At 35.8% G+C, this 12,222-nt stretch overlaps 1 protein-coding gene across 1 annotated transcript in view; it reads left to right on the top strand.

Moving 5' to 3' along the window:
- Positions 1–12,222, top strand: part of CFAP299 (cilia and flagella associated protein 299) — a 605,941-nt gene that overhangs the window by 505,055 nt on the left and 88,664 nt on the right. Inside the window, exon 4 of the mRNA XM_036853193.1 lies at positions 6,153–6,295. Within this exon, the coding sequence (XP_036709088.1) occupies positions 6,153–6,295 (143 nt within the window). The remainder of the gene's footprint in view (positions 1–6,152; positions 6,296–12,222) is intronic.

Raw genomic sequence — 12,222 nt, 5'->3', positions numbered from 1 at the left:
CCAGGGAAGTCCCTACACTGTGCTTTTTTTTTTTTTAATTTATTTTTGGCTGTGTTGGCTCTTCGTTTCTGTGCGAGGGCTTTCTCTAGTTGCGGCAAGCGGGGGCCGCTCTTCATCGCAGTGAGCGGGCCTGTCACTATCGTGACCTCTCTTGTTGCAGAGCATAGGCTCCAGACACGCAGGCTCAGTAGTTGTGGCTCACGGGCCCAGTTGCTCAGCGGCATATGGGATCTTCCCAGACGAGGGCTCGAACCCGTGTCCCCTGCATTGGCAGGTGGATTCTCAACCACTGCACCACCAGGGAAGCCCCACTGTGCTTTTTTAATGATGCATTTCTAAAGTTAAATTTGTAATTTCCTGACTATCACCAATTACTACTATACATCAACAGTTCTAATCAGATTTTTTAAATAATTTCATAAAGCATGTTGTTCATTAGGAAGATTTTTCATTTTAGCAATTTTTTTTTAATTTTACTAAAAAGTTTTTTTAAAAATATACTTTTACACATATGTAACCATACTTGGAAAGATATGAATAAAGTAATTTTCATTTGATCTGTACACATTTTTGTGAAAACAGCTCCTTCTGATTATTTTCCTAGGTCTAAAATTATATAAATTTTAGTTGAACATTTTGTTTTTATTGAAAATAAAAGGAATCATTGATGCAATGATCACCAGAATTCCTGTTGGGAAAGAAACAGTATTTGCATGTTGTTTACAAATTGGGTCAATAGGGCAGAAGGTAAGGCTTTGATAGCACCTAAATGTGAATTTAGCAGTTTCATGCAAGACAAAAGGAAGAGATTATTCTGTTACTCTGTAGAGTGGAAAGACAAACAGGTAGAAGGGAGAGGTTGCAAGAAGACTTAACCACAATGTTATATCAGCTTCAGGTGTACCACATAGTAATTCCATATTTTTTTTTAACATTTATTTATTTATTTATGGCTGTGTTGGGTCTTCATTTCTGTGCGAGGGCTTTCTCCAGTTGTGGCAAGTGGGGGCCACTCTTCATCACGGTGCGCGGGCCTCTCATTATCGCGGCCTCTCCCGTTGCGGAGCACAGGCTCCAGACGCGCAGGCTCAGCAATTGTGGCTCACGGGCCCAGTTGCTCCGCGGCACGTGGGATCCTCCCAAACCAGGGCTCGAACCCGTGACCCCTGCATTGGCAGGCAGACTCTCAACCACTGCGCCACCAGGGAAGCCAGTAATTCCATATTTTTATAGATTATACTCCATACAAAGTCATAACAAAACATTGACTATGTTCCCTGTGCTGTATATTACATCCTTGTAATTTATTTATTTTATACCTAGTGGTTTATACTTCTTAATCCCCTTCATCTATTTTGCCCCTCCCCCACCCCACTCCCCTCTGGTAACCACTAGTTTATTCTCTGTATCTGTGAGTCTGTTTCTGGTTTTTGTTATATTTGTTTTATTTTTTAGATTTCACATGTAAGTGAAAATATACAGAATCAGTCAGCTATACTTCAATAAAAAAGAAAAAGAAAGAGGAGGCTTAACTAACTAAATGCTTAGGTCCAAGCAGGGTTTTGGCCTCTTGTTTATTTTGGTGTGTTTTGTTTTGTTTTGGGGGGGTGTTCAGTTTGGTTTGATGTAGAGACTTGCTGGATTTTGCAGGAACCTACTTAAGGCCATAGGACTTATGAATATAGAGAGGCATTAAGAGTTTGAACAACCCACCGAAAGACACATAGCGAACATGGCGGGAATCACACTTATACCCAGTTTGGCCTTACTTGAAGTTATCTAGCTTCAGAAAACCCCAAAATCTCAGGATTCACAAAAATCACAGAGCAGGCACTTAACTCTCACAAGACTAGAGAAGTGAGATTTGAAATTTATTCAGATTTCCATGGACAGAGGGCTTTAACACACATGGGAAGGATATATATATAATAATGTAAAATAGTGAAATTATGGTCAAATATATATCATTTTAGACAATCAGTCATTTTATCCACAAGAACATTAAAGACTAAAGATGTTTAGGTACTTGACTAAGTTAAAAACTGAACAGTCAAGCTTGTATTTTTTAATTCTTTACAATCTATATTTATTCTATAATATTTAAGTATTTATTCTCTTGGATCTAGAACTTAATGAGAGAGATAAATTTACCACAGTGATGATGACATTCTACAGTTCTATCAATTTTTGCTTTAGATATTTTAAGGCTATCTTTTCAAAGCTTCATTCAAGTTTAGAATTATTATCTTTCTGTAAATGGAATCTTTCATCATTATCTGGTGACTGTCCATCTCCAGTAATGCTTTTTGCCTTAAAGTCCATTTTGCCTAATACTAATATGCCAATACCAGCTCTCTTTTGGATAGGAACTTTCTTATGTGTATTCTTTGATTATTTAATTTTCAACCTTATATTTTACTTCATATTTTTGTATTCACTCTAATAATCTTTGTCTTTTAACTTAAACATTTGGCCATTTACATTTATTGTAATTACTTAATTATTTTAATTTATTATTATTGTATTAATTTGCTAGAGCTGCCATTACAAAATACCATAGACTGGGTAGCTTAAATAACAGAAATTTATTTTGTCATAGTTCTCAAGGCTAGAAGTCCAAAACAGATCAAAGTGTTGGCAGATTTGGTTTCTTCTGAGGCCTTTCTCCTGGCTTGCAGATGATCCCTCTCACTGTGTCTTCACATGGTCTTTTCTCCGTGCACACAACCCCCAAATGTCTCTCTATGTGTCCAAATTTCCTCTTCTTATAAAGTCAGATTGCATTAGGGCCTACCCTAATGGGCTCATTTTTATTTAATTAACTCTTTAAAGGTCCTTTGTCTAAAACATTCTCTGAGGTACTCAGAGTTAGGTTTCAACATATGGATTCTGAGGGAACACAATACAGCCCATAATACTATTATTACATTTGTGTATTTTACTTGTCCTGCCTCTTCCAAATTTTTCCTCTTCCTTCTTGCCTTCAGTTTCATTGATTGATTGCTTTTTCCTCACTTTGTTTTATCCTCTAATAATTTAAAGATGATATACACTATCTCCTGTTGTGACCCAAATTTATACATACATATTTAGCAAATTCTAAAATTAATCAGTATAGCTGCCCTCATTCTAAAAAATTTAGACACTCCAACTTTAACTCTGACAACTTTCTCCAAACATACATTTATATAAAAAATTTTAGGCATACTGTTATTTTTATTACAGAAGATACTGTTACTATTTAACACAGTCAACAATTTTTTATATTTACCTATATATTTATAATATTTGATTATATTCCTTATCTATTCTATTTTTTCTTATTATTCTACTCTTTATCTCTAACTTGCCAGCTGGAGTCACATTCTTTTGCCTGAAGTACGTCCTGCAGAATTTCTTTGAGCAAGAGGCTGTTGTTAGCCAAGTCTCTTATTTATTCATTTATTTATTTATTTATTTATTTAGTCTAAAAAATCTATATATTGTTCACCATAAAAGTGTTTTCTCTAGATGTAACTCTGGAATGATTCTTCTTCTTTTCTCTGAACACAGTGGAGATATTTTTTCATCCTTTTTTTGTTTCTCAGCTTTATGTTGCTGCAATATGTCCTGTTAGTCTCTCTATCTGAAAGACTGGATTTTGTTTCCTGTCACCCCCACCTGACATAATCATGAAATCTTTGCTGAGATTCTCTAAGGTTGGGCAATACCTGGATGACTTTAGGGTTCTGCTTTCCTCTCTGGGCTCCTGCTTTCATTTATTTTTTGGACTCTGAGTATTCATCATTTTCTTGCCAGTGTCTCAATGCATGTTACAAGTTATTTTTTAGATTTTATCCAGATTTCGTATTTGTTTTCAGCAGGAAGGTCAGTTACAATATCTGATATGCTATTCTGCTGGAAGAATAAGGCTGGTCCATCTCTCATTTACAGAGAGAAAGACAGAGAAACAGAGACAAAAGCAGAGACAGACAGAGACAGAGGAGCTTTCTTTTCTGTTAATAGAGTTCCATTTTGAAAGTAAAGGACTTATTTTGGATCTTTCTCCCCCTCTCTGTCCCTGCCTGATTTGCCTTACATCTGGAGCAGCCTTGATTGAATAAAGATTACAAGCACCTTTCGTATTACATATGAAATATGTATAGCTCATGGCCTTGTTTAAGTAGGGACAGTAAAGTTAGTTATTGGTTTAGTTGTGTGAGAGTCTCAAGAAGTCTAAGTTACTATCCATTTAAATTTTTTGCTGTATAAACTAAAAACTAGGTGACTAAAAGCATGGATAAATCTATATAAATTTAACTGGGAGTTACATGGGGGAAATGAGAAGGACTATGGATTGAGTTTATACACAATTGGGCACAGGAATAACAATGACTATTAGTTCATCCAGGCATATCTATGGGAAACATCACTAATCCAGCACAACCCTCCCTCCCCTTGAGCTAAGAAAGTGCCTCAGGATTCTTCTTAGCACAGTCTTCTCAGCACCCAATGCTGTTCCATAGTAAGCTGGAAGATGAAGCATCAGCAGAATAACAAATAATTGTAAATTGTGTCTCTGTTCCTCCATTTTTCCATTGGCATATTGTTAGCAACCTGTTTTCATAGGTGTAGGAGGAAAAAGAATTATTTCAATTTTCTAACTTCACCCTTTTGGAAACTCTGCTATCTAAGGTGACCTGTGTTAGTACTCCCTATAATTGACTATACAAATACCCAACAAGTAACAATCCAGTAATTGCTCAAGAGGAGCAGGAAGGCTTGTTTACAGGTTCTTCCAAATATAGAACTTCTCCATGAAATTCTACATTTTGATCTAGATTTGGAAATGAATACATTATGAGCTTTTCCAATTATACTTAGGGTTTTTTTCTTTTTCTTTTTTTCCTCCTAGAACTTGAGATCAATGTCTATTGGCTTGAGCAGGAAAAGACTACAATTCTTCTGTTTGCATTACCTTGTTTCCACTTTAGGGCCTTTCTACCAGCTGTTCCCTTTGCCTGATAGGCTCCTATTCTAGATCTTTACAAGGCTTACCTCTTCTTAGCCTTCAAGTCTTGGCTTGAAGACCTCCTCAAGGTCTTTTCTGATTACTCTACCTAAAGTAGCCTTCACCACCACCAACTCCTCTAGCCAACCATCTTCTTTATTTGCTTTATAACACTTATCCCTCACTGTAAGTACTGTTTTCTTTTCATGTCTATTGTCTGTCTCTGCTTACCTAAACATAAGTTCCAAGAGATCAGGACCTTTACTGACTTGCTTATCACTGTATCCTTGGCACATTCAACAGTGTCTCACATGTAGTAGCTGCTCAAAGATATTTGTGAAGGAATTGATACAAAGGAGAAATATGTACTTTCTGTATAGGTTTGACCTATAGAATTAATTTTGTAAAGAGATTTTAATTTGTGAAGAGATTTTTTTTTTAACTATTTATTTATTGGTCATGCTGTGCAGCATGCGGATCTTAGTTCCCTGAACAGGGACCAATCCTGCACCCCCTGCAATAGAAGCACAGAGTCTTAACCACTGGACCACCAGGGAAGTCCCAAGAGATTTTAATTTGCAAAGAGATTTTAATTTTGTAGAGACTTTTTTGACTCTTATGATAATAAAAAGAAGGGACCCCATTTCTCTATATATAACATAAAATATATAGGTTTTTAAATGGAAAAAGAATGTAATGATTAGAAGGACAAACACGTAGCCTGGGTTTTAATCTGAGCTTCTCAATTTACTAGCTGTGTGAGGTACTCAACCTCTCTGTTTTTCAGTTTTTTAACTTGCAAAATGATGACAAAGAGAAGACAATGGGACTGGGAAAAAAGTAAATAATGTATTTCAAATACTGAAAATAATGTCTGTCCTTAGGAAGACTTCTATGAGTTATTTATTGATATTGTTATATACAATTACTATATATAAACATTATATGCATGTTCAGTTAACTTTTCATAAATTTCTTCACTGCCAGGAGAAAATAATAATACCTACCCCATAGGATCATGGTAAGTATGAAGCGTAAAGCACTTAGAATAGGATATAACACAGGTATCACTCAATAACTGTAGATTTTATTATCATGTAAAATTTACTGAAATGAGTTTTGTTCATTTACTCTCTCCATTCTCTATTTTTCTATGTACTAGTCCGTGATCTTTATTCGTGACAGAAATTCTCATGGGCAGGAGGTATCAGGATACATTGACTATGCCCACAGGCTAAAGATTGAAGATTTTGAAGTCTACTTTAGTGGAAAAAAAAGACTTCTTCCAAGACCCACAGATATGAGGTAAGTTGTGCACATTTCTCACACCTTCAATAAGAGAACAAGCTTCTCAGAGGTAAAGATAAGGATTTTAATTTTATTTTCTGGAACGCTAATGTATATATAGCAAGAATGTGGTAAGAGTGGTTTGAATAAAAAGTAAATACATTTTAAAACAGGGAATGAACGTGGATGCATATTTTCCATTAACAGCCTGAGGAAGGGAACTCTTCAGAGATGAGATAAGTCAATTCTCAGTGACATTCCTTTTAAATGATAAGTAGAGCCTAAAATTTGCTACTCTCACATGGCTCTTGCACCACTTGGGACTTCGTCTGTCTAGAAGCCTCAAGAGCAGTCCATGGAACACATTCTCCTCCCGTTTTTTTTTTTGTTGTTTGTTTGTTTTTTTGGCCTATTTGGGGATTTCTTCTACTCATGATTCTTTTTACTATTGACCCCTATCCTTTCCTCTGTAACCCTTATCCCACCACATAGGATCTACTCTACAAAGTCAACCTATTTATAGATCCCGATCCTTCTACCACCTCCTGAATAGCTCTCAAGCTAAACTTTTTATTCTACACCTCTCACTTATCATAGAACACAAAAGTAGTAGCAGCATTCTGCTTTAACTCTCCACTGCTGTATCCAGATTATTTAACACTTTTTTAAATTGGGGTATTAATGAGAACCTGCTGTATAGCACAGGGAACTCCACTTCACTGTACAACAGATTATTTGACACTTTTAACAACACTATTCCTCTGACATTCCTGCCCTCTTGTGTCCATCCTTCTTGCTATTATCTGAAGACTTCATAACCCATCACCGTTTCATGGACATACCCCTTTTCCTATCCAACCTAGATGCATAGCAAAATCATTTAACTTGCCTCTTGCAATAAATAATCCCAGCTGCCCATGTCTTTTTGTGCTTTGGTTGTATCTGTCTGATAACCCTCAAAAGCAGATTGACCCAATTATCCTCTTGCTTGCACCATTAGCTTGACCCCTGGGTAACGCAGAAGGAAATTTTAAGAAATTTCACAAAGGTGTGGATGGCTGCTACCAATAACTTATGGTCTCCAAACTCAGCCAGCCCCTTTTTGGCCCTCAGCCACCCATTTATTTGCTGTTTCTCAATTCTTAGTTTCACCATTCTCCCTCCAAAATATTCTGAAGCTTCACCACTCTCTCAAAACCATTGTTCTCAACTGCTGACCCTGACTCCTGTCCATATTTGCCTCACATTTCACAGAGAACGTTGAGTCTAAACATAGAAACCAACACCTGATCTGTCTGTCTCTCTGTCAACCAAAATCAGCTTCCTCACTAGCTGGCGCCCCCCTCAGAGTGCCCTTCTGATTATTCCCAATCACAATTCCATTCTGGCTGCTACTGGACCCTGGACCCACCATCTATGTTCAGAACACATCCGCCCCTAACTCTTAGAACACCACATGCCCTCCTTCCCTCAGACCACCTCTCAGAGGCCCAATTTGCTGCACACTTGTCCACATTCCCCCAACACAGCAAGGCTTAGGCTTCCCCAAAGACCACGAGGGAGTATATGCCCTCAGAGTGACTCAGGCTTTTCTAGTGACATTTCTGAAATAAAATAAGTGGCTGCACTCTCTACTTCTTGAAACAGTTTTTTTCTGGAAAAAAAATTAGTAGTTCATTTTTATTAAGTGAAATATTCCTTTATACATGCATCTACTCTCACCACATTTTTCCAGATTCAGAGAGAAAAGGACTCCTTGACTTGGTTAGAGCTAATTTATTCAACTTGTTTTTTATCCTTTTCACTCTTCTTTTCACTGAAGCCATACTTCATTTATTGTTCTCTTTTTTTTATATATACATTCTCAAACTGACTCTCCCAACTGGCTCTTTTATCTTGCCTCTAAACATGCTGGAACCATTTCTATATTAAAGAAAAGAAATCCTCTACCTCTCTTACAGTTTCCCGCTAAGCTCCTCAAAAGAACAAGTGTCTCCAACTCTCACTTCTCATGTAGGTGCTAACCCATTGTAATTAGCCCTCTGCCACCATTGTTCAAATGAAACAACTCCTGCTAAAATCACCAGTGACTGCCAATTTCAAAATCTTATGCACTATTTTTATTTCTCATCCTATTTAACTTCTCTACATTATTTAATTACTGTTGATTAATCCTTATGCTGATTAATTCTTTCTTCTCAAAACTATTCAAAGAAGATACACAGATGGCCTACAGACACATGAAAGAATGCTCAACATCATTAATCATTAGAGAAATGCAAATCAAAACTACAATGAGATATCATCTCACACCGGTCAGAATGGCCATCATCAAAAAATCTAGAAACAATAAATGCTGGAGAGGGTGTGGAGGAAAGGGAACTCTCTTGCACTGTTGGTGGGAATGTAAATTGATACAGCCACTATGGAGAACAGTATGGAGGTTCCTTAAAAAACTACAAATAGAACTACCATACGATCCAGCAATCCCACTACTGGGCATATACCCTGAGAAAACCATAGGTCAAAAAGAGTCATGTACCAAAATGTTCATTGCAGCTCTATTTACAATAGCCAGGACATGGAAGCAACCTAAATGTCCATCGACAGATGAATGGATAAAGAAGATGTGGCACATATATACAATGGAATATTACTCAGCCATAAAAAGAAATGAAATGGAGGTATTTGTAATGAGGTGGATGGAGTTAGAGTCTGTCATACAGAGTGAAGTAAGTCAGAAAGAGAAAAACAAATACAGTATGCTAACACATATATACGGAATCTAAGGGAAAAAAAAGCCATGAAGAACCTAGTGGCAAGACGGGAATAAAGACACAGACCTACTAGAGAATGGACTTGAGGATATGGGGAGGGGATGGGGTGAGATGTGACAGGGTGAGAGAGGGTCATGGACATATATACACTACCAAATGTAAAATAGATAGCTAGTGGGAAGCAGCCGCATAGCACAGGGAGATCAGCTCGGTGCTTTGTGACCACCTAGAGGGGTGGGATGGGGAGGGTGGGAGGGAGGGAGATGCAAGAGGGAAGAGATATGGGAACATATTGTATATGTATAACTGATTAACTTTGTTATAAAGCAGAAGCTAACACACTATTGTAAGGCAATTATACTTCAATAAAGATGTTTAAAAAAAAAAAAAAAAAAAAAAAAAAAAAAAACTATTCAAATATTCTAACATTTTATGTCAGAATCTCTCATTGAACTCTCCCCCTGTTTATTTCATGCATGTTGGTAATCAGCAGAGTTCATCCTTGGACTTCTTTTCTTATCATATGCATTCTCTTGAGTGATTTGATCACTTTTCTGGAGTGAAGTTGTCTTTGAAACTATAACCCCAGCACAGATCTCTTCTTTATTTAAGACTCAATTATCCTATTGCTCACTTGAGAACCTTCTGGGTATCCCATTAGCATCTAAAACTTATTTTCAAAATTAAAATCATTTTTATCTGTAAAACCTACTGTTGCTTCTGTGTCCCCTTTCTTGGCGAATAGTACCACCCTGGTAACCCAACGCAAAATCCAAATGTTATCCTAGACCTCTTCCTCTCTATCACCACCACCTCTATAACTAATGATTTACTAAAAATACTAGATTCTGTTATCTTAACAGCTTTGTTTATATTAAAGCAAATATAAAGTATGTCATTTCACTTGTAAACACTTCAGTATGAATCTTCATGTGATAACATTTTAAATGAAACCATCATGACATTATACCTAACAAAATAATTCCTTAATATCATCTAATACCTAGTTAGTCTTTATTCATACTTCATTGACTATCTTAAAGTTATCTTTCCATAGCTGGTTTGACCAAATCAAAATCCAAATAATACTGTGTTATTCTTTTACTTTATAACAGCCCCCTTCCTTCTTTTTATCTTTTATGCTGTGATTTGTTGGAGAAACTAGGTCATTTGTCCTAAGAAATGTCATATTCTAAACGTGACTGATCGTGCTCATGCTGTTGTTTGTTACACACTCCCTCTATCCTCCTATTTCCTGTCAACTGGCTTGACGAAATTCAGTTTCAATTTTTTTTAGGTAAGATTTTTTAAAATTTGAAACTCAGTGAGTTTGATGAGTGGGTTCAGGTGGTGTCAGTCTGATGACTCTATCATAAAGTTCCCATCAAATTTCACCCAGTGGTTTTAGCATACAATAACGAAGGCTACCTCAATGTTTTTCCTAAGGTTTGTATAATGGTGATTTTCTAATTCTATCATTCATTCTGCATTTTTTAGCTAGAATTCTTCCACAGAGAATAACTTTTCCTCATTGTTTATTTGATTGCCCTGAAATAGAATTCAATTCATGCAGAAAGGCAAAATAAATGTTTTATTATTTTCCTAAGTTTATGAAAAAAATGCAAAGCCGAAAGCACAAGAGTATACAGATAGTGCCAAACTGTTTTCAAAGTGGTTATGCTATTTTATATCCACCAAAAATACTATATAAGTGCTCTCATTAGCCCTCATTCTTACCAACACATGACATCTACAAACTTTTTTTTCCACTGTGCTAAGTTATAATTGATCTCTCATGGTGGTCTTAATGTTTATTTTTGTGTTTACTAGTCAGATTGGGCATCTTTTATTGGTTGTTCAGATTTCCTTTCTTTGAAGTATCTATTAAGACTTTTCCTCATTTTTTCTATTGGTTATTTATTCTTCTTTTTCTTATAAATTGCAGGAGTTCCTTTTATTTTTTTGAATATTGATTAATCCTTTGCCTCTTATATATATTGAAAAATATAATCTTCCAGTATGTGATTCTCCTTTCACTTCCTTTACGTGGACTTTTGATGGTCAGAAGTCAGAAGTTTTGATAGATTAGTTCATTCTATTAATCTTTTCCTCAGAGGTTTGCATTTTTTGTGTTTTGTTTAACAAATTCCTACCTTTCTGGAAGTCATAAAGATATTGTCCTATAAAGTACTGTAGTTTTGCTTTTTATTTTATATCTTTAACCTACCTGAATTTAAGACTGTATATGGTGGTTAGGTAAGGGTGCACTTTCTGTTTTTGTCTTCCATATGACTAATAATGTGTCCTAGCAACATTTATTGAAAAGTCCACTATCCCTTCTCCCACATTTGCAACACCATTTGTGTCAAAAGTTGAGTTCTGTATGTGCTGGTTTGTTTCTGGGCTCACTCTTTTGTTTTACTGTTCTCTCCTTAAAATAATAAAATCTTACTCATTTGTTATATGTTCATAATAATTCTTGATATAAAGAAGGGCAATTTCTCCATCTGGTTTTTCTTTTTCAAGAGTATCTAGTCTATACTTGTCCTTTACTCTGTCATATAAATTTTAGTCAACTTCAAATATTCACACACAAAAAATGGTGTAATTTTGATTGGAATTGCTTTCAAGTTATGACCTATGTACCACTGATTGACATCTTTATAGTATTAAGTCTTCCATTTATTTATTTACATTTATTTATGCCCTCTGTAATGTCTTTTAATAATATTTTATAATTTTCTCAATTAGAGAGTTTTGTCATTTTGGGGTTTTTTTCCTCCTCGGTGCCAGATAATTTCTGAGCTTTCAAACAAAATTAGCTCTATTACGAAGACCCCACTGTAAAATTTGACCATGTTGAGTTTAATTTAAGCCATCCATCAGAATCAGACTTCAGATTTTTCACTCAAGAGATTTCATGCCATTAAATGACTTAAAACAGTTGTTACTAGAGGAAAAAAATATCTTTGGTATCCATAATTCCACACTTAGTTTGATTCAGAACTAAAACAAAGACTTTTTAAAGCTTTCAAAATGTCCCTTTCTATTTACTTATCTTTTGACATGCTGTTTTATTCTGTGTAGGAAGAGACAGTAGTTCTGTGATTAGAATCCTGCCTTGCATTTTTACTGTGGAAAACATAAATATGAGCAGACAGCTGCAAC

Source organism: Balaenoptera musculus, chromosome 5, assembly GCF_009873245.2.
Source record: "Balaenoptera musculus isolate JJ_BM4_2016_0621 chromosome 5, mBalMus1.pri.v3, whole genome shotgun sequence".
Classification (NCBI taxonomy): domain Eukaryota; kingdom Metazoa; phylum Chordata; class Mammalia; order Artiodactyla; family Balaenopteridae; genus Balaenoptera; species Balaenoptera musculus.
This window is presented reverse-complemented; position numbering and strand designations above follow the sequence as displayed.